At 43.4% G+C, this 23,931-nt stretch overlaps 1 protein-coding gene across 1 annotated transcript; it reads right to left on the bottom strand.

The window, feature by feature from the left end:
- Positions 1 to 2,485: 2,485 nt before the first annotated feature.
- Positions 2,486 to 21,770, bottom strand: MLYCD (malonyl-CoA decarboxylase). The gene is made up of 5 exons (XM_066637691.1): positions 21,125 to 21,770; positions 11,178 to 11,290; positions 10,828 to 10,984; positions 9,739 to 9,888; positions 2,486 to 3,875 (listed from the first exon to the last, which is right to left on the bottom strand). The coding sequence occupies exons 1-5, from the start codon at positions 21,674 to 21,676 to the stop codon at positions 3,342 to 3,344; spliced, it is 1,506 nt and encodes a 501-aa protein (XP_066493788.1). The 5' UTR covers positions 21,677 to 21,770; the 3' UTR covers positions 2,486 to 3,341.
- Positions 21,771 to 23,931: the final 2,161 nt, after the last annotated feature.

The following is a 23,931-nucleotide window of genomic DNA, read 5'->3' as shown; positions in this document are numbered from 1 at the left end:
GTGGGTCTTTGTCCTTTTGGTGGAAAAAGGTTGTGGGTGCAACATCTTGAGGGAGAGCCTGCTCCACAGGGCCATGTGGCCTCTTAGGTAACCTGGCTGAAAGATCTACAAAGGGAAGCTGACCCAGGTGAGAGTTAGGGAATAATAGAGATAGCCAGTCAGCTTTGTTATTTTAATGTTGATATGTTTCCTAGAAGTTTTATGCCTCTAGCATTTGCTGCCTTTTGCAACCTTATGTAACCTTACGTACTTAATAAAGTAAAAACCCTTTTACTAAGTTGTTTCATTGTCTGTTGGGGACAAAGGTTCAGAATCCTGCCTAGCCGTTCAGCAAGCTACCAAATACTCATTGAGGACTAGTAACTTGAGGACTGAGGCTTTAATTAAAGTGCTCAGTGCCTGCAAGGGTTAGAATTAAGCCTAGAGGGTCTCAGTATCCCTGGACTGAGACACTGGCACATACAGGGTGGTGGCAGTACTACTGAACTGGTCCTTGAGGGTTCTAGGGTTCAAGAACCAAGAACTCTGAGCACCCCAAAACCCTGGGAGTTTACGAAGTCTATGACAGAAACCTATTATTATGCTAATGGATTAATGTGATACAAAGAAGATTTTAAATATGACCTCTCCCACCATGACGGGTGGCGCAATTTATTAAGTTGTAACTTCTTGCGCTTTCTTCCAGATCTCAAAACAGCACATGCATTGAAGAACTGGTAATCTGCAAATTACTAAACCAGAGGTTCCCAAACCAAGGTGTCATGACAACCCAGCTAGGGAAGTCTGATCTCTGCCCCAAGGGGCAGGGCAATGGTGAGGGATTGTGCTGCTGCTAGGGACAAAGGGTTATTTAAAAAAAAAAAAAAACATACCAGGGGCAGCTCCAGCCTCCTGAGGGCTACGGGGAGCCCATGGATGCTACAGCAGAAATCCCCAAGCCTCGGACTATCTAAAACTGGAAGTAGGTAGCAAACACTGCAGGGAAGCCCTGTAAAGGCATCTGCACCCCTGGTGAGACCAGTGCTGCCACTGGTAAGTACAAAAAAATAACCCTTTGTTCCTCGCAGTGGCAGGATCCTGGCAATTGTGTTGCTGCCTTCGACCCTCTCCCGCAAAGACTTACAACAGTTCACAAACTTCCAGAGATTTTGGGAACCACTGAGCTAAACAGCAGCGCAATCCTAGACATGTCTACTCAGATGTAATTCTCACTGTATTCAGTAGGGCTTACTCCCAAGGAAGTATGTGTAGGATTGCAGCTTAAGAGACATACAATCAGTCAGTGATATTGTTTAATAGACAAACACCCCAAAGTTTTAAAAACTTGCTTTGCTTTTCTTAAAATTACTCAGGACAAACATTATGTGTTTGTCTCATAATGGAGTTCCAGGTTTTCTTATTAAAAGGATAGATGGGGAAGGCAGAGTGGTGAGTTACTGATCCATTCTAGAACTTCCACACTTTTAGCCCATGGCCATGAGACAAGACATTCAAGATGCTGATATTTGTTACATTGTGTACTGCCTTCTGGGAAACTCTCCAAGATGACAGACTTACTTTGAGGCCTTATCAGGAGCTGCTGGTAAATTGTTAAACTGGCACCTGACAAACAAACTTCCTCTTTTGCTGGCACATATGTCAGATGCTTGCTATTCATCCTAAATAGCTCCAATTTGCAACTATCCTGAAAAGGGAGGAAGCAACTATAGCAAAGACTCCCCGGCACCACCACATTTGTTGTGGAGTAAAATAATACTGAGGGTTTTACTCATTTATAAGTACATATATGCCATGTTTTCTTTAACAGACTTAAAGATTCTGTCACCAGTTAGCCATCCATTACTCTTCTGGAAATTAGAAACATTTGATTCTCCAGGGAGAGGTCACAGACACAATGGTCACAGCCTTCCTAGGAAGGCTGGGAAGTTGAGCAGGCTCCTGGCAACTGAAAAATCCAAATAAGCCTAAAAAGAAGCAGCAGGTAAGGAGCTAGAAGAGGCAAATGATTCTCCCAGCTTGGGGGGCACATAACGTCACTTGAGGGGGAAAAATGGGGTTGAAACACAGAGCCAGAGAACAAGTGTTATGCTCTCAGAAGGAAGAAGTGGCCAAGCAAGGGGGTCTGAACCCTCTGACTTTTGCAGGACTAGAAACTGAAAGGCCAATGTGACCCAAGGAATGTTTCAATTGAGGACAATGTTCACAGCCCCAATAATGTGGTTACATAGTTCCCTCTCCAATAGTGAATAGGATGACATGCTCTTTTTGCACCTCTTTGAAATGAGAGCTCTGCTTTGAAACACAGATTCCAGACTGTCACCATCCCTTCGATACTTGTCAAGTAAGTCCAAGCCCCCAATGAGCAAGGGCCCAAGTAACAGAACCAACCTCCTTCACTGTAAATACAAGAGACTTAGGTGTCAGGGTAACTTCACTATATGCAAAAGAGAAGGCAAATTTACAAAGCAAACCTTATATTTTAAGGTAGTTTTTTAAAAAAAATTTATTTCTTTAGATAAAGTGCAAGTTTAAAAAAATTGGCAGCACCACAGTATTTAGGTCTATGACAAATGTCTGAAAACATTTTTAAAAATCCCTTAACATCACATTCTTTCCTTCTCCTCCTCAGTTTTTGAACTGTTGATTTCATTTTGCAAAATCATAAACTAGTCATTGGAAAGTGGCAAGCACCTCACTCCACACATCAGCTGTTTGGAGAGTACTTGAGAAGATTCAGAATACACACCCACCCACACAGATGTTTCCATGTTCCATCCAAGCAAAGCAGTAAGTCAATGGTGGCACTTTGCACTCTGCCAAAATGGATGGCCTGATCAAAGGGAACAGTGAGTGCGGGTGTGTAAAACAAACCTCTTATTGGGGAAGTGCTAGGGGATACTGTTTTACTTGTGTATTAGGACAAAAAGTCTCTCCTTACTTGCCCCTTTTATCTAGTAACTCTGGTATTGATCTGCCTCTGCCTTTAATGTGTCAGAGCACTCAGGTGTTCAACCATTCTTTTGAAGATGTGGATTAAACAAGACTATTGATTCAGTGAGCAAGGCTAGGGACAACACACAGTTCACAGGAGTTCATCACTGGCTTACCACTTCGCTAAAGAGTTTAAGCAGTCTTTTGAATTTGCCTGAAGTATCAGCCATGGCAAAGCATGTTCTCTCCCTCTCTGGCAAAGCATGCCAAGGCAGAGAGAACAGCCTGACTGTTCACCGTTTCATACTAAATCCTCACTGGTTTGTCTGCAATGCTCCCTGTTCAAGCACAAGCATCTTGAGACTCCCGTTTTAAGGACACATCCGCTCCTTAAAAGTTGTCCCATTTATTTAAAGTTTGCTGTTCTGCTGAAACTGAGACACCAAGGAAAGGACCTGCTCTGAGGCTTTGATCTGCTTGGTTCCAAGGTATGTGGCACTGTTGCTGGTAGTGTCCTCCAAAAAATAGCGATAGTTGACCATCATGCCACAGGAGGCAGTAATGCCACGGGGACTCGTATCTGCCATCCAGTTCAGACGCCATAACACAGCACCGTTCTGAAGGTGGAAGTTCGCTACAGGGTTCAGGGCGTAGCCACGGTGCTTTTCTCCATACAGATACCAAGCACACAGCCTCATAAGTGGCTGCTGTAGCACTCGGGCCAGTTTTTCTGACCTCACCCACTCATTGTTTGTTAAGAGGCGCTTGAGGATTTCAATAGCAGGGTCCCCTGTGATCTCAGAGATCTCTTTATATTCACGAGCTGTGAAAGGGTCGCTTCTGTCCAGGTCCTTGGATTGTGAGGACAGGAGTCCAACGATCCACTTGGTGAATCCGGGAATAGGAGAGAGAGTAGAGAAAACTTTGATGTGGGGAAATTCCACCTGCAGGTTTTACATTCCAAAGAAAAAACAAAGCCAAACATTTGATTATGTGTTCAGTTGGATGAAGAACCCAACTTCAATAACAGATTTCAAAGTTTAAGAAATTCATCACAATTTTTTTTTTAAACCAGCAAGGACAAATGGGTTTCAGACAATGTTACCTTTATTAAGCAAACAAGATGGCAGTTTAAGTCAGAAATACGCTGTTATACGAGTTTGATATCCCCTTCCATAACTTTATTTCAGAACATATTTGAAAAAGCATGCAAGCCCTGGAAGGGAAATATTTAAGCTTAAAGTCCCTTGTTTCTCATTTCTGCCTAATGAAAGAAATATCCTCTACCTAACATATAATGCTCTCAAGATACTAAGACTAAGCTACTAAATTAAGCTCCCAGCAGGGCAGTTTTCTTACCATAAAACTCGGATCAGCCATTCCCTTGCAAATATTAGATGCAACTCCAAGGATTTGGGGATATCAAATTCTTTTCAGCCCTCTGAAAATTTGAGGTAAATGATACAAATTGTTCAGTGAACAAAAACATTTCTCCTCTTGATAGTGGCAACTGAGTAATAAGACAGCTTTACCACAGTCACAAAAAGCAAACTATACTGCTTTTTGGTGAAACAGAGACCAAGTCTCTGCATTCTTCCCTGATTGCAAGTGGCTGGAAAGGTAACATTTCACAGGGTTCAGAGAGTTGCACTCATACAGCAATGAAGTACTGAAGAAATTTCTGGCAGCATAGTAAAAAAGTACAGGGTTACTCTGGTAAGCAAGTAGCTCTTTTTTAACATATGTGCCAAGCTTCTTGACAACCAGAGGCTGAGGGCCTCTAAAAAGTGTGCGCCGACTTACCGCCAGCACGCAAGGTAGCAAATATGCTGTAAAGTACTTTTGCGAGGCCCTAGCCCTGGTGGAGCGCCGGAGCTAGCTCAGCACCAGCTGGCACTGGGCTAGTGCCAGTGGATCACCAGTGCTCCGCCACTTGGCGGTTGCGTGGACTGCTGGGTGACAGAGAGGTAGGTGGGGGATGGGGGAAGGAGACATTCTGGGATGGGAGGAGGCATGCCAGGGGAAAGGAGCAGGCTGAGAGGGAGGAGGGACCAGTGGAGCTCTGTTCCATCTGATTCTGAGCCTCCCTGTCAGGTCCACTGCCCAATACAGAGGCTCTTGATTCTACAGCAAACCAAGGGTTGCCACAGAATCGAGTAGCCCCATTCTGGGGAAACCCTCCACTCCAGACAGCATAAGATTGGGCCGCCGGTCAACAGACTAGGAGGCAAACCATCTACATAGTTAAGGTAAACCAGCTACATCCTGCTTAACTAGATATGGAAGCAAGGTACCACACATTCCTATTTCCATGAAAGTGAAGTCTCTGGCTCAAAAGGAAGAGGAATCTCTAGATTGGTATCCATATTCTGCTCAGCTTGTATCTATTTGAGGAGCACAGTGCACATGACTGCAACAGAAGATTCCTGTGCTGGGACCATATCACTTCTTGGTTTTGTGCCAGGTCTAGGAAAGTTGAGAGTCAGTTAGCAAAATCTCTGCTATTTACATAACAAAGTGGCAGAGCTCCCTCTAAAGCCAAGAGAATAAAGATGAAAGATTTCTATCAATGCCAATAGATAAGAAAGAAAGAAAAAAGAAGTAATTCCCTTCTCTTCCTAGGTTAAGTAGAGAGGAATTCTGTCAGGTCTCTCTAAGTCACCAAACTTCCTAAGCACACCTAGTCTTTTGCCCAAGAACAGAAAAATCCATCATTTAGACTGCACACAAAACGGTGCTCCATTTTGGAGGATTCAATTTCCCTGGAGCTTTTGCCTTGCATCTATGTGGGCTGCAGAAACTTTATATTTCTTTTAATAGCACTGCTCTTGTTTACCAAATCAAAAAAAGTAAACCTTGGAATAATTTACTGAGGCAGAGCCTATGGAGGAGGAGAAATGGGTGAAGTAGAATAGAGAAAAGCAATCATGTGCCTCTTATTTTAAAGAATGACAAGACAAATTGGCAGAATGACCCAGTTTTTGTAATATCCCATATCTGATGAATAGCTGAGTTTAGAAGCTTATCTTACGTGGCCAGTTCCTGAAGAAAATAATAAATAGATGCAGTAAAGCATGGCCATTTATGCTGCTACTAAATTGATGTGCTACTTTCCAGGGTTGCTGGTAGAGATCCGTTAATGTTTATTTCCTTGTCAGAAACCCACACACCATTAAGAAATAGATGCTGGGTTTATTTTGTTACTGTTTCTACAGAAAGTTGCAGATTCCTTTCTATTATCAGTTATTCATCTAAAACAGTGGTGCACATGCAGGGGAGAAGAAAGCTGCAGTTCCATTTTTCACCCACAAAAAACAAAGCTTGAGCTGCAAAGTTATCCCGAGTACACAGTGACAAAGCTAGGGGGAGCGGGTACACTACCAAGTACGAGGCCTTGAGAAGGTGTCAAGGGAGCTCCACATTAGTGGCCAAAATTGTGGAAACCTTGGTGTTTATGAATAATACCATCATGTTACCTAGTTTATCTCTGCAGATGCCTGGGATATAAACCAGATTTAGAAAACATATTTAGAAAAAAAACAATCCCATGCTACCAATTCTGGGCATTGTTTAGGATTTCACAGCATCACTTGTTGATCATCACTGTTTCATAAAGAGCAACAGCAGCTTCTTAGGCTAAGTGGTGAAAACATGCTCAGATAAAGGAATTAAGAGTTGGCCATACTCCAGTAACAAGCTAAAAAATGCAATATTTTGAGAATCAAACCACAACTTCTTTCAAAGTTCAAGTACAGTCTGCTGCTAGGGTGCATGAGGGACACACAAAAGGCTCTAGAACCACAAACCACATGAAGTATTGAAACAATATGAATTGAGCATATTTCCATGTTCCCTGAAGCTATCTTCCAATGGCACGAGGCCAGGGAGAGGATCTTTTCAACATCCACTCATATACACAGTCACACACAAAATACAAGTAATCTAAGAAAATGCAAAATATGAAGCTGCTCTCTCCAGGCACAGAAAATTTAATTAAATTTCTAATTTTCTACTGTCTAAGACAAAGCTAGGAGTGGGCAGTTGTAGATGCACCCAGACACAAACCATCAGGAAGCCATTCCCATGTAGGAATGAACACCATGAGAGCATGTGACCAGAGTAGGCCAAAGGTTCCCATTTCTTGGCAAGACATTTGACTCTTACTCGAGTTCTTATTTAGCAGCTCAGATTACCAGAAGATTCATCTACTAGCATGTGTCAAGTCTGCATGACTGTTCCAAAGCTATAGGAAAGGGAGGAATGTCCTGAAAGGTATAAAGAAAAATAAAACTCCATGGAGGGAAAGTTGACCAGACGTCTCTACAAAGAGAACTAATCAGTATTAACTAGATTACAAGCAGCCTGATATATAATCAGATCAGGGCTGTTCAAACTTTTTGGTAGGAGGGCCACTTCATCTCTCTGACACTGTCAGGGGCTGAGAAAAAAGAATTTACACTTAAAATTTGAATAAATTTACATAAATGAATATATTAGAGATATAACTTGTATGTATGAATGAAGGTCTTGCAATAGCTCAAGGCGTAAAAAAGGCCTCACACAAAGTAAGGCCGCCTTTCCTTCACTGCCACTGCTGCTTCACAGATGTGAAACAGCAAGCAATGGAGGTAACCCTTTGCCTGCAGCTCACACAAGAGGTCAAACAGTCACTGTTGCACTGAGAGCAGTTGCGTTGGGCCAGTACGGGCTCTAGTAAATCTTCAGAGGGCCACAAGCTCAGTGGAGACTGGAGGTTCCCTGTCGACTGGATTGGGCCCTTAGTGTTCCTCTGAACACAGCTCTAGCATTGCAAATGTTTTATAATACAAGTCTCTCCATTGCTTTCCTGTCTTAATCTGGCACCAACCCAGTAAGAGAATATCAGAAGGATATATAGCTCAGATGCCTAAATGGTTAAAAAAAAAGCACCATTACAGTTCAGAACATCTCTTTCTTCACATTCTGATATAAATCTGCAACAGCAACAATTTAACATGTTCCTTTTCTTGGGAAATTAAAAGTTACAGAAGCTTGAAATTAAGGGATTTTGAATTAATCAAACAGCTGAGCAAAAACAAAGCAAATAACGATATATCTTATTTTTCCTACTTTGCTTGTTCCCCAAAGGATATTTCACATGCCAATGTATTACAAGACACTAATATCTATGGGAATGAACCCCAGCAAATGGAGCAGTACTAAGTAATTTAGTTTCGTATTTCAATGAATAGGTTTCACTTCTAATAAGACAACTTCTTAGGTATCTGCCTTCAACTAAAGTTAAGGCATACGTAGTGCTCACAATATGCATTTCTTCCGGTAATTCACAAGAGGACACCACTCACCGCTTAGACTGTTTTCCATGCACAGTGGTACTACTGAAAGGACTGGTTCATGGAATCATATTGGAGTCAGAAAGGTGACCACAAGTACAGTTTTCCACTCAACAGTCACATAATAAAGTGATGTTAAGACAATACTCTGAGGGAGCAAATTTGGAGACTTTGTAAGGGGGGAGGCTACAGTTCTCTCTACCCCCTCCCTCAGAAAGGAAGAGTCCAGAATCTGGTCTGTAGCATTAACTGGCACAGCCCATGTTTCTACATGCAAATGATTTTTTCCTCACATACAGTAGAATAATTTAATTGTGCAATTTTGCACCTGTCATCTGAAGTGGGACAGTCCTGGAACAGGTTTCCCAACTTATCTGATCATGTGAATTAGGTCACAGTTGCACTACACAAAACTAAACAACAATTTCTTTCCCTATACTCCAACCAAAACAAAAAAAGCTTTTTTTCCCCTTGTAAACCATCTAATGTAATTCAACTCTTTTTAATACAGCGAACTTTATACAGTGTATATTCATGTACAAGTCAAAAATGTATGCCTTAAAATTGGCACTGAAAACATGGGTCTATTTATACATGGGTCAATGCAGTGGATGGAGCTTCTAGGAGCAGCTGCTTGGCAAGGTGTGGGTGGGACTGGTCTGAGAAGTAGGACATTGGGATGGGGAAACAAGGAGCAGTCTTACTTACCAGTACCTGTTCTGAGGCAGCAACAGAATGCAAACAAAATTTTTTAGCCATTTAGCTTCTTCTTCAAACAGGAAGAGAAATGAAGGCGCTTATGAGAATTTTAGTCTGTATGAGAGCTGCTGCTATGGAAGTGCAGAACTGTACTCTTCACAAAACCTACAACTCCCATAAACACCTTCATCTCCTTTCCTATTTGGAGAAGGAAAAGGGTTTTTTTTTCCTTTTCAGCTTTTTGCAGCTTCTTCAGATCAATTCTTGGTAAGCCATTTTGAAAGAATTTACACACCCCTAAGTTTTAAATACCCCCCCCCCCCATTTATCCAAGGGTCATAGAAATTTCCATGATTTTGGCTCAAAACCTGCTCTTTACTTATCTGTGATTGACTTATACTCGAGTATCTACAGTAATGACAAAAAAATTCACTACAGCATGGACCTTAATGAGCTATTTAAAAGTAACAGGGTGTAAAAGCCTCAACTGTAATCTGCAAGACAAAAACATTTACAATTTTTTTAAAAAGATTCAAACTGACTATATGTTTAAATTTTAAAACTCTAAACTCCTAGGTATTTATCAAGAGGAGGTCATCTGAATTTCTAGTTCACTAACAAGGGACACTGGAAATCCCCCTAAGGATCCCCCACTTTCCATGGGATGTTATAATGCCAGTCTTATAGTTTCAATTATACATGAACTGCAAGATCACTGAAAAAATGGAGAGAGAGACTCTTGCACAACAACCTGACTGCAACTTGTCACACTTACCTGAAGTTCCTTAACAACTCGCTTGATGAGATATGTCCCCAGCTCCACACCCTGTAGACCCTGTTGAGTCAAGCTGATAGAATAGAAAATTGCAGTGGTGATTTTGTTCAGATCCTCTACTTCTAGAGGGGGAACCTCCTTCACGATGGTCTAGCAAAGAATTCAGAACATTTCATTAGTAGTGAACACTGTCAGAAGTCAATGTCTACACACTCCACAATGCAACGAATCCAACATAATGCGCAGACCAATTAGATTTTTATTCTATCTTTCCCCCCAAGATCAGAACAGCAGACATGGTGCAGATGTGGGTATGTGTGTTCCAATTTAATTTTCACAACGATGCTACAAGACAGACCAGATTGATAAGGCGAATAACTAAGCTAGAATCTCTCCAGCCTAAATTATTAATAATGATAATGATACTATGTATTTATATACCGCCTTTCTTGGTCATCAGATTTCTCCTCAGACTTTAATTCAAGGCGGTTTACATAGGCAGGCTATACTAAATCCCAATAGGGATTTTTACAATTGAAGAAGGTTCTGTTATGATCTGGTATCACATTCTGGTCTCCATTTTCCTCCCACACAGGCTGACAGTGGCCAAAGAGCAGGTGGAATAACTCGGCATAGCTCGGCTAGGCTTGTCAGCTGCTTCAAGATCTCGCCGTTCACAGTGCCGGTGGCCTCGAACTGGCGACCTTCGGATGTTATCTTCAGGCAAATGGAGGCTCTACCCTCTAGACCAGACCTCCTGCCCTCCTAAATTCAGCTCTCTATCTGAATAGCAGCCTTCCCTTCACATGCTAAGTCACTTCCAAAATGAACTGTAGTGTCAAAGCTAGCTTGTAGTAGCAACCACCTAGTGCTGTATAGAAATAAAAAACAAAGATGTTGCACTAAGCACATGCTTCCAGCACATGTGAGAGTTTGAAAGACTCTGGACTGCAACCATGGTATATTTTAGCTCTATCAATTACCCCAAGAGAGAGACAAGCTTAGGGAATGATGCACGATTCAACCCCTTCAACTGAAACTTCCTTAGGATGCTGCATTCAAAGCTAAAGCAAGACCAACCAACTATACCTGAATACTGCTAGATATCTCATCTGTAAGCGCAACGTGCAAAACTATCAATGGTTCTCCAGGTATTGCACAGTGGGCAAAGTAGTAGCACCTTCTATAAGACCCAACGCGACGCTTCATGTCCATCCAGTTTCTGACAGGATGTACAGCTTCACCGCTGAAAAAGTGAACAACTGCATTTTAACACAGAAGGCAGAAATTCTCAACCTTCCTACCGACACCATGAGGTGCGAAGGGTTACCCACCCACATATATTTATTATCACAACAACAAGGTAACTTGAATCTGCACAGACTCAAAGACTGTTTGTGCTGAAGAAAAGACAAAGATCAGAAATTCTTGGTACTTACTCACTAATCTTCTGAAGGATCTCACAAGGAGACTGCCACGTAACACGTTCCAAGTTCAAGAATCCTGTGGAAAACCATTCTGACAACATATTCTTCAGCACGCCATTCATTTCCTGGAAGTAGAAAGAGGATGCAAGTATGTCACCAACAGAGCCAAAGCAGTATAAGCAGCATGATGCATAAACAATATGGTTTCATGGAAGCACTTTGCTGCTTTATTATCTTCACTGTCAAGATAGTGACTGCCCTCTTTTTTCCCCTATAAGTACAGTCTACCTCACAACTGAATTTAGTCTAACATTCACAGACACACATACACTTTCCTAGAGGGTTCTAGTAGTCAATTATGATATGCAATAGAAACAAGATAAACAGTTAAGGCTGAAATTCTATATACGGTAACCTGAAGGCAAATCCCAATTAACTCAGTGGGACTGACTTCTGAGTAGGCAGGTAAAGGATTGCACTGTTAGCACACATCATTTTAATGCTATTTTACATTTATATATGCATGTGTGCCTCACTTAATGACAGGGATATGTTCTGGACCAGGTTGTTAAACATTCAGCCCAATCTAGTGCCTTTGTTGTGTAAACAGACCCTCCTTGCCAGACACTAGCTGGCTGCACAGGCTACTGGAGATAGAAAGCCTCTTTGGGGGGAAAAAAAGACACTCTGCTGCAGGCTATGGGAGACCTGACTGCCTCATTAAGAGCCTCTTTGTTGTCCGCTTTGACCACTGTAGTTCTGTTACGTGGAAGGTTGTTAAGCTATGCATGCCTGTAGTGCTTTCCAAGAATGTACAAACATGTATTGTCTTGATGATGCCTTTACAATAACCCTCTAGGTGAACAAGTATTACTTCTCCCATATTGCTGCTGGGGAGATGCTGGAGGATGCGGCTTGCCTAGGGCCATCTAGTGAAGTCATGGCAGAAATGGATTCAAACTGAGCAAGTCCTAAACCACAGCAGTCTCTTAGGTGCTGCACTACACCAGCTGCAACCAGGTTCACTCTCCACAGAGTAGATTCACTCTCCACACTAGCATTTCTCAAGAGCAGCTCAAACAATCTGAGGATGGTGGGAAGATAAAACAATACAGCAGCTGAAGCAATACAAGCCCTCTTCCCATACGCCCCTCTCCAGGTGCTAAATCAGTGTATGGAGAAGACCATGATCATGCTTCTTGTCAACCCCTGCACATCAGGCACAATGTAATAAAAAGTCCTAAGTGGCTTCCTATTTCGTGTACAGGTCTTATATGAGTCTATACTGTATGTGTGTAGGACCTATTCTTATGTTCTGTACAACACAAAAAAGTCAGAGCTAGCAGCCACAAGGAGGTCAAGGACAGTACCATGATTTCTTTTTCCTTTATGCAGTGATGGAAAGGCAGCACAAGAAGAGAGCTATAGTACTTGTTTGCACCAATGAAATCACAACACGAAGGACCTTGCCAGATGGCCTTGTACTAATACTCTGGGAACAGTGAATAGCTGTGTGACTTCTGTTGCCCAGGACATACCATGTAAAGTGCCTGATTATACCAATAAAGTCACCATCTATAGTAAGCAGCAGCTGTCACATATCATCAAAAAGTCAGCTGAAGAACCATTGCTCTACTGGAACATCAGCTGCTGAGGGTTTATAGTACCTTCAACACAGTTCACACTCTTGGGAAGCACTTTTAAAGAAACAAAAACAAAGCCCTCCCTTGCCTACTTTGGTACTTGAATTTGCTGCAATTTATGGCTAGACTCTGACCTCGGCAGCATTTTCTATTACAGTCATTTACTGGCTTTCCAAAGAATCCCCGAGTTTCATTCCTCAACACTGCACATGCTTATATAAACACAACTGGGGTATATGGAGAGAAATAATTGTAGGACCTACTGAGTCCAGTGTTGAGCAGAGATGAGGAGCTAGCAGCTCTCCTTGCAAGATTTTATAACTAGTATTTTCCCTTCCTTGTTGCACAGTTCTGTTAGCAGCATACAGATCAAATGCTTAGCACTGACCAAAACATATAGGAACAGAGTACTATAGAAGGATTTTATTTTTCATTTTTAATATTCATCTGCCATAAATCTCACATTAAACTATATACAATAGCTTGTATTATAGAAAGAATGTTCAACCACAAAGGCTAATTAGGTGCTTTACCAATATAAAATGGTCCAATATCCCCATCAACTATCAGATTTATTGGAAACGGAAAGGCATATTTACATTTTCATGAACTGTGATCTCAGAACAATCATGGCAAAGCATAAAAGCCTGCCATAATGCACTTACAAGAATAAAAATGGAAGTACTTAAAGCATACATCAGAGAGAATTCTCTTGGCTAAGGTAATTGCTTCCAAAAATCCAAAATGAAAGCTTTTATATCATAAAGCAACATTTCTATCTTTTAATACACTACATTACTAGATTAGTACATTGGCCCTCTAAGTAGTGTACACCGCAGACATACTGCATTCTACAATATTTCACCCATGACTAATTAAATTAGCTCTTTCACCTCACAATATTAATAGACGAAAAACACTCTGTGATTATGTCCACAAAACTTATACTTGCAACTTACGCTGGTTCTAAAAATACAAAATCTCATTCACAGTTTCACACTATTCTTCAAGTCTGAGCCTGCTAATCAAATTCACTTCAGTAATTTGCTACTCTATTAGAAATTAGCTTGAATCACCAGTTCTGGGAGCCGGGGACAGGGGATAGCCCTTGCAAACCTTAGAGCCCTGATAAATGGGTTCTCCAAATTATAGTCTACTTCTACAATGGATACACAGCAGCATGCAGAAGTTATTTTTCTGATGCATGTAAACACAAATAAGTGGTTTATAAAAACCTCAAGCTGTTATACTTTGAAAGCATCTTCTGCAAGGAATTATTGTGCTCCCTCAAATAAATAACACAGCAAAATCCTCTCTTGACTCTTTCTGCTTCATTTAAATGCCTAGCAAGAGTTTTCACAATCCTTGTTTCATTTGCAAGGCTCCAGCTGCTTAGTCAGATATTGGTGTCAAGATCGTTTTTAGAAACAATATTCCTGGGTTGTCCACATGGTTTTCTATTGCTCTGACTAGAGATGCTTAAAGTTTCATAGGCAACAAGACTTAAAAGGAGCTCTGGGGCGCATCACCACTTGAAAGGAAAGCAAAATCTCCTCCTCATCCTGCTTTAGAAGAGATTGTGCTCATGCTATCAAAGTACTTTTTTTTTTAATGCTCTCAGGGAAATGCTTTTTAACGCAGAGTCTATAGCTGAACTTTCCTGGCAGATATGCCTGAATAGAAGCACTGCACCTAGGTCACAAGTATCTATCATCTTCCACAAATTCAGCAGGAAGACATTTACTGTTTCTTAGCAACTAGTCGTTGGAGGAGTCTAGTCATTTTTTCTGGGCCATTGCTCTTGATCCTGGTGACTGCTTAACCTTAGAATACTAACCTTGAATACAAATTCAGTTGTGTTCCCATCTTTTAAAACACATGCTATTCATCGTTTGCAAAATACAGCATTCATTGTTTCTGCTTACTTGCTCAGAGCAGTCTGTTACAGAGGCAGGTACAGTTCTGCTGCTGCTTAGAACCATATGCTCATTACAGCAGTGCTCAGATGACTTCAGCCTTAGTCATCCCAGCAAGACTGTGGCAAACACTCCTGATTTCCCCTTATTTTGGACCTCTCACCTCAGAGGTTTCTGCTAGGCCTCAACTTCCCAAGAGGACTACCAAGGCATCCACATGCATCAACCAATGTTACATTATTATTGTTTGAGGAGCTTCTCCAACTGACCTGTAAAAAGGTCAAAACAAAGACTCAGAGCCCACTTGCTGGAGACAGAAATTCAAGCCGCTCAGGTGACCTGAGTAATCCCACAAGTAAAGGTGGGCTAGCACCCAGCAATTATAGAAGTGGGGTCACACACTGCCTTTGTACTTTTGCCTAGGTCAAATGTCAAGAGCGTCTAATGCTTGGATGAGGATCACCCACACATCTTGTAAAAGAATGGGTGCATAGGCCAAGAACAGAATAAGGAGAAAAGTGTAAATATACCCAGAGAAACCCTGTCAAGCTTTTGCTTCATTTGCCATTTGGCTTCTAAAATCCTTGCCAACTTCTGCCACTACCCACACTTACTCTCTTCTTGTTGGTTTATCAGTACCTTGTTTTCTGCTTTTTTCTATTATTCTGTTATCTTTACAGCAGTGTTTCCCAAACTGTGGGTCAAGACCCATCAATGGGTCACAAGTCAATTTCTGGTGGGTCATGAACAGTTTATGAGACATTAAAAAACTCTGCAACTACTCCTACCCATTCTGCAGAAGAAAGTCATTAACTAACCTGTGGTACGAGATCATCGTCATACTGTCAAATTAAAATGCCCCATTTTCCAATTTTCTCTAGTAATTGGCATGCTGTAGATCACCTGTGAACCCAGTTGCAGCCTTTTGTCTGGCCAGGAAGTCCCTAACTGCACATCTTGCTTTCTAGTTCAGCCTTCTGGGTACCCTGGAATGACTAAAGGTTTGGGGGATAGTCCTTCAACTCCATTTCTAGGAAGAGTCTAGTAAATGTCTACACATACATACTACATATAAGGACTCTAGCAGCCTTGGGAGCAAAGGATTCCATTTATTTATTATTAATAAATAAAAATATGGTTTCTTTCTAGATATCCTTTTTTGTCTAGTGGATCACAACAGACTGTAGTTTTAAAAAAAGTGAATCCCAGTGCTAAAAAGTTTGGGAAGCACTACACTATAGGCTGGCAATAAGATTCCTCAGTTTTTCTGGTTTTAGATTCCTAGTTCCAGTTCATTCAGGAGTGAACAGATATCTCCCAGGTGTTCCATGTTCCAATACTGTTTGATTTCCAAGGGGCTCCCTGATGACTTGGAAGGAAGGCTTTCCTTCATTAAGTTCTGTAGCTTTGAGGGAAGCAGTAAAAGTAAAAAAGGAGGAATCATGGAGTTGGAGTGTGGTTGCTAGTCACTAACTGCTAACTGCTGTGCCCATCTTGGCCACCTTCTTCTCTCACAGGGACAGGGACTACAAATTACATCTCAAAACATATAGTTCAGTCACATCCCATCAGGGCTTCATATTTAGATGACCCAACCAAACTGACTGCAATGTACTCAGTCATGCATTTCCAGGAAACAGTGATGTTATGGGAGTGAGTAAATAAATGCTGCAGAGCAAGAGGGAACTATGGTAGTTGAAGGTCTCATCCTATGAATTGCTCTACTGTTGTACCCATTCACAGGTTTGTGCGTGAAAGATACAGACGTAACACAATGGCAATCACCACCCCTGCTGCACCACTGTTTGCTGCCCTATCCTATCTGCTGCATAATAAGGTATCTGTGCAGTATAAGGAACAAGCTTAACAAGAATATTCTGTTTCATGGCTCAAAGATTCATAACTGAAACATGGATTAGGAGCTCATCTGGCAGGAGTACAAACCACAGGAACCATTTGTGCTACAGTAGCTCACACAAGGTCTAATTTGCAATGCTGTATTTAACAGGCTGCAAGATCTCTGAATATAGTAGGCACAACATACCATTTTACAGGCCTTTTCAGGATGGCTATTTTTGCTTCTGCTAAGTAAGTACTGATTGGGAGGGGAAAAGATGCCTAAAGTGTAATGCTGGCACTTTGTGGAATGGCTGCTGGCCAGCTGGGAGGAGCACTAGCAAAACACAGCAGGTTCAGAGAAAGATTTCTTACTTTTGAGTAGGAGAAGCACTTTCAGAAACCAGTATCAAGGTTGCAGGTGTCATGCCTATGCAAAAAGGGAACTGAACAGTAATGTTTTGGTCTGCAAGAGTCAAATGTTTAGATGCCCAGAACTTTTCCAATAATGGAAGGATCAAAATTCACATGGTCCAGAACCACCAAGAGGCACTGCAGGGAAAGAACCAAAACGACAAGTGATCTGGCTGCTGCTCCTGCACATTACTTATCTAATAAGTTACTTTTGTAGAACATCATCTTGTGCTAGATATTCTAAGTACCAAAAAGAGATGTTTTTGTTTGTTTATTTCTAGTCCTGTATGCAGACTGCTGAACAGAAACAAAAGTGTTCAGCACATGCCACAAGCAGTATGTGTAAAAAGATAAATAAGCATAACAAAAGATCTGACTGAAAAAAGGGGTTATAGCCAAACTTCTTAAATTAGGGCAGTGGTTCCCAAACTTCTCTTCCAAAATTGGGAACCACACACGTCTTTACAGGGGCCGGGGGATTGCAGTGACGCAATCCACAGGATCATGCCACTGCCGAGGACAGAAGGGGGGTTTACTTACCTAAGCCACCACCAGCCTCTGGGTGGTGCAGAGCCATACAGGCCTCTGTATGATTAAAAGCCTCAGAATGATTAAAAATAGTGATCAGAACCCTCTTCCTGTTTTCTATTGAAAAACCAAAAGTGGGTTCCAATTGCTATTTTCAGTCATTCTAAGGCTTGGAGACCCCAGCAGAGGCATCTGTGTGGGTCACCCCCCTCCCCAGAGGCTGGTGCTGGCTTAAGAAAAAACCCTTCTGCTCCTGGCAGCGGTGCAATAATGGGGTTTGTATTGCTGCCATCCCTCCAACTCACCCCTTAAAGGGCCAAAGATAAGTCAAAACCAGAAGTTTGGGAACCACTGTTCTAGAGCAGGCAACCATTTACAGGATGTAGCTTGCCCAGGATGACCAGATTCAATGGAGGACAGAGTATACCTTTAACCATTGTACAGAAGAGGGAATTTTGGCAGGTGCAGCTCAACGTAGAAAGGTTTAAAAAGCTGCACCTGCCAAAATTCCCTCTTCTATAGAATGGTTAAAGGTATAGATACTGTGTCCTCCATTGTATCTGGTCACCTTGAGCTTGCCTTACAGACAGATTTTCACTGATCCTTTCATACTGTCCCAGTTCCTTGCCAATACCAAATATATTCTTAGCACTTGTACTTTCTGCAGTACAACACAGTGTGTTCCTCTGATACAACTGAAATACAATCTTGGCAGTAACCCATGAACTTTCCCCTAATAAGAGTATCTGCCAGTGCTCTACACGAGCAAACGTGATACGTAACCATATGACAAACTTTCTTTCACTTACACCATGTGAGCCTAACTGCTCTCATGTACCTCCTCTCCCCTTGCTCCAATATTCCATACCCCAGGAAAGATTGTATCAAATATCTTCAGATGATTGGGAAGGCAGAAATATGACACTGAATAAAAATTTATAAACTTGCTAAGTAACTGTCTTTAAACATGTGATCAACAGTACAAAAATAGCAGCGCCACATGAAACTGCACACTGTGCACTGGATTATGTTCATGAGCACTCATTTAAAATGTATGTGCACTAAACACAAGATGTAGCCACTTCCCACTTATCAGACTTTGGGAGGAAGCTGAACTCTGAAAAAGGACAACACTAGCAACTCATACTAACATTTTAACAAAGTTTCCTCCAAACTTAAATCAAAACAAAGAATCATTTAATAGGGACAGCAATGAGTCAATAGTGTCAGTTTAAGTATTTTTGACTTTGTGAAGCAGATTAAGACACAATGCCTGATCCAAGATTATTCAGCAAGCTTTGTGAGCAGAGACTGGAGGCCACAACCCTAAGTGCACTTACCTGGAAGCAAGTCCAATTGAAACCAATGGGACATTCTTCCAAGTAGACAAGTATAGGATTGTGCTGCAAGTCTCCCAAGTCATAACATGAAACTATTCAGGGTGGCAAAAACCAAAGCTGTGAAATGCTTGGAAAGGGCCTCTTCAAATGGCGTGAACTGGGAATGTTCACTCTGTTCAGCTTATTTATAAATGACAAATGCAGCTGATTTATTTATTTAAGGAATTTATATTCCACCTTTCCACCCTGCTTAAGGGCCCTCAAGGTGGCTTACAAAATAACACAATGGTTAAAAAATGCTAAAACATTAATATAAAAACAAAACCATAAAAACAGTTAAAACAATAAGACTCAATAAGATCAAATGGATAACAGTCAAAATGATGTTTCATAAAAAATCACTAGCCCTCCCTCTCACGATATCAACACTTTAAAGCTTCCCTAAACAAAAAAAAAGTATTGAGGCCCTGCTGAAATGACTCCAAAGAGGGAGCTATTCTCAATTCCAGGGGGAAGGAATTCCATGGATGGGGCACCACCACTGGGAAGGCCCTATTTCTTGCTGCTATTCTCTTTACCTCTACTAGTGGCAGCACAGTTAGAAGGGCCCCTCTGACAACCTGAAAGGACAGGTAGGATTACCTGGAAGGAGACGGTCCCTCAAACACCCTGGACCTGAGCCATAAAGGGTTTTAAAAGTCAAAACTAGCAATTTGAATTGAGCCCAGAAACAAACTGGCAGCCAGTGTAGCTGCTAAAGCAAAGGCCCAATTGAGTTGAACTGGTGAGCTCTGTGTTGGGTAGCAGCATTCTGCATTAGTTGCAGTTTCCGGATCATCTTCAGAGGCAGCCCCACATAAAGTGCACTGCAGTAATCTAGATGTCACAGTTCAATGTCAATAAGTGTAAAATAATGCATATTGGGGAAATAACTTTGAACTTTTTATATACACTCATGGGAGCCAAGCTGCTGGTGATAAAGCAAGAAAGATCTTGGGATTATAGGAGATAGTGCAATGAAAATGTTGAGTGTGTGGCTGCAGTGAAAGCCACTGTAATGCTAAGGGTCATTAGAAAAAGCATTGAGATCAAGACTGCCAATTTGTCCCTATAAAAAAAAACCTACAGTACAACCACATTAGGAAAATTGTGTCCACTTCTGATTGCCACCAAGTAGAGCTGGAAGAAATGTGAAAGACGTAATAGTGCAAAAGCAAGTCCACCTCCATTATTTCTGAAGTGTGCTACATCAAGATCTTTTAAATAGAGACTTTGCTGCATTGTCCAACTGTAGTATACAAAGTGGTGCAGCAGAGAAGAGTCTTGATCAAAGGAAATGAGGGCTCAATTTCTACCAGGCCAAGAAGCTCCCTGGGTGACCAAAGGCCACCTGTTCCCTTTCAGCATAACCCACCAGGGTCATTGTGAAGATAAAAGTATGGTTTAAGGAGAAGGTGAATGCATGCTGAACTGAGCAGCTTGAAAGACAGTACACCAATGGATTTTTAAAATTCATATTAAAAATTAACAAATGCACATACATTTTGGCCTGTTTAATTTCTGCCCAGCAGAAATAAAAAGAACTGAGTTAAGAAGGTGGGAGCTCCCCCACTTGGCAAACAAGTGCAAGCTTGACCAGCTGTATTGCTGCCTGCTGCTCATAAGAAAAGGAACACAAGATTAAAAATGAAGATGTTTAAATAAGTGGCTCCCTTCCTCCTGACCCCACCAGGCACTGACAGCCCAATCCTATGCCTGCATACTCAGAAGTTCCATTCCAGTCAATGGGACTTACTCCCAGGTAAGTGTGAACAGGATTGCAGTTTAAGAGCACCATCCTATATAATTAATGGGGCTTAGTCCTCTGTAAGTGTGGATAGGATGGCAGCCTCATAGTTCAATCCTATGCATGACTCCTCAGAAGTAAAACCCATTACAGTCAATAGAGCTTACTCCCAAGTAACTGTAGACAGGACTGCAGCCTTGGAGCCCAGTCCTATGCATGTATCCTCAGAAGTAAGTCCCCTTAGAGCCAATGGTGCTTACTCCCAGGTAAGTGCAGAGAGGATTGTAGCCTCAGAGCCCAGTCTGAGTCTGACACCTACCTTCTCAGAAGTAAGTCCCATTCTAATCAATGGGGCTTACCCCCAGGTAACTGTGATAGGACTGCAGCCTCAGAGCCCAACCCTACGCCTGCCTCCTCTGTAGTAAGTCCCATTCTAGTCAACGGGGCCTACTCCCAGGGGACCGTGGACGGCCTGCAGCCTCAACGGCTCACTCACCCGGAGGTGCGGCCCTTCGGTCTGCCTGGCGGCGAGAGCTTCGATCAGGTCCTTGCGGAGCTCGACCAGGAAGCGGAGGCCGCCCTCCTGCCTGCCCAGGTGCTGGAAGAGGCCCCGGTAGCGCGGCGTCAGATAGTGGCGGAGCCGGTCCTCGGCCTGCAAGAGGGCGCCGGGCTCGTCGTCCCGCTGCTGGAGCCGCAGCACCCGGGCGCTGCCCTCGGCCACCCGCCCGTGCTCCACGCCGAAGTCGCGCGCCAGCCGGCCCAGCAGCTCGGCCCGCGGCCTGCCGGCCCCGAGCGCCCGGTAGTAGCCCATGAACTCGGCGCTGTGCTGCTCCAGGGCGGCCCCGGCCGGCGCCGCCGCCTTCTCCCGCGTCTCGTAGGGCGGCAGCGGTGGCACGGCGCGCCTCAGCGCCTCCTCCATGCTGCTGGGGCCCCGGCAGGCTTCGGTTGCCATGGCGACGGCGCTAGGCCGCGAACCCCCGGAAGGCCGGCCCAGGCCGAGGCGGAAGAGAGACCGCGGCGCCGCCAGGCACGGGCCCCAGCGGCGCATACTGCTCGCGGCGCCGTCTGCCCTCAGCCCCCCACGCACCGAAACCCAAACCACCCCCTCAGCTGAGCGCGCGGGGACGAAAGACAAGGCCTCACAAACAAAGAATCCGATTGGGCGCCTGCGAGAGGAGCGGGTTCTCTCTTGACTAATCAAAGCGGAGCATGACCAGCTTGACCAATAAGAATGAAAGATGGGCGAGCCTCCATATTAAGTGTGACAGTACCCGCCACCGCATCAGGGTGGCGCCATGTTGGGAGTGGCAGAGGAGAGCGCATCCTAGGCACCTGGGTTTTTTTTTTTCGGCTTAGCCTGAGGAAGCAACAGCAACATAGCCACGCCTCCTTAAGTTGCCATGGCTACCAAAGGGCCAGACTGGATGCTGCCACTAATGGCAGTCACACATAAGGATGCCCAAGAAACAGTTTAAGATCAATTGCTCTCAATGTACATATAATAAATATGTAAAGGAAGAGACCTATGCTCCCTGCAACTTCATCATAGAATATGCATGTCTACTCAGAAGTAAGTTCCATTATAGTCAATGGGGCTTACTCCCAGGAAAGTGTGGATAGGGTTGTAGCTTCAGAGCTCAAGCCTATGCATGTCTACTCAGAACTACTGTAGATACTCGCCTATACCTGGCTTCTGTGATGACCTGCAAGAAATAGACAACGCACGCAAAACAGCTGTCATCGACATGGAGCTGAGCAGATTGCAGATGGACAACATCGCCCTTCAAGAGACTAGGCTGCCAGATTCTGGATCTGTCAAGGGGAGAAATTTCTCATTTTTCTGGCAGGGAAAACCACCAAACGAAACCAGGGAACATGGTGTTGGCTTTGCGGTCAGAAATACCCTGCTGAAATCCATCTTCCCACCTACTGCGGGAAGTGAAGGAATTTTGTCCCTGCAGCTCCAGTCATCAGCAGGACCTGTCACTCTCATCAGTGCTTATGCACCAACTCTGTCGTCTCCAGCAGAAGCCAAAGACAAATTCTATGATGACCTGGTCACCACTATCAAGAAGATCCCCGTAAAAGAGCCATTGTTCATCCTTGGCAATTTCAATGCTAGAGTTGGTGCTGATAACAGTTCGTGGCCTACTTGCTTAGGTCAGTTCGGCACTGGGAAGATGAACGAAAACGGCCAACGCCTGCTAGAGTTTTGCTGTCATCACGGTCTCTGTGTCAGCAACACGTTCTTCAACACGAAGCCCCAACATAGAGTCTCTTGGAGACACCCAAGATCAAAGCACTGGCACCAGCTCGACCTGATTCTCACCAGACGCTCCAGCCTTCCCAGCATCAAGATCACACGCAGCTATCAGGGTGCTGCCTGTGACACCGACCACTCCCTGGTGTGCAGCAGAGTGAAACTGCAAACAAAGCAACTATACCACACAAGAAAGGAAGGAAGACCTCGCACTGATACCAGCAAGACCTGGGATGAGAGAAAAGTGGAGGAATTTGCACGAGTGCTTGAGGAATCTCTTCCAGGCCCGGTCGATGCAAACGCATCCAACAGATGGGAACATTTCAAGAATGCCGTTTACAACACCTCCTTGTCCATATTTGGCAAGAAGACCAACAAGATGGCAGGCTGGTTTGAAGCCCAGTCTGAGGAGTTGACACCAGTCATTGAGGAAAAGAGGAGAGCTCAAGCAGCATACAAGGCCTGTCCCAGTGAGCGCAACCTGCAGGTCCTCCGAGCTGCTCGCAGCAAAGTCCAGCAAATTGCCAGGAGATGTGCTAACGGCTACTGGCTCCAGCACTGCTCCCAGATACAGATAGCAGCTGTCACGGGCAACATCAAGGGGATGTATGATGGTATCAAGCAGGCCCTAGGTCCAACACAGAAGAAAATTGCCCCTCTGAAGTCTGCCACAGGCGAGGTCATCCAGGATCGGGCGCAGCAGATGGAACGCTGGGTGCAGCACTACTCTGAGCTATATTCCAGAGAAAATGTAGTCACCGAAGAAGCGCTGAACAACATTGAGTGCCTGCCTGTGCTGGAGGAGCTTGACAGTGAACCAACCCTAGAAGAACTTCACGTGGCCCTGGACTCCCTTGCCTTTGGCAAGGCACCTGGAAAAGACAGCATCCCTGCTGAAGTCCTAAAGTGCTACAAAGAGATCATCGTCACTGAGCTGCATGAAATCCTCTGTCTCTGCTGGAGAGAAGGTGGAGTACCTCAAGACATGAGGGATGCAAACATCATCACGCTGTACAAGAACAAAGGCGACAGGGGTGACTGCA

The sequence above is a fragment of the Tiliqua scincoides genome, chromosome 9, assembly GCF_035046505.1.
Source record: "Tiliqua scincoides isolate rTilSci1 chromosome 9, rTilSci1.hap2, whole genome shotgun sequence".
NCBI classification, from domain to species: Eukaryota; Metazoa; Chordata; class Lepidosauria; order Squamata; family Scincidae; genus Tiliqua; species Tiliqua scincoides.
The sequence above is the reverse complement of the archived record's forward strand: the minus strand, read 5'-3'. Positions and strand labels throughout refer to the sequence as shown.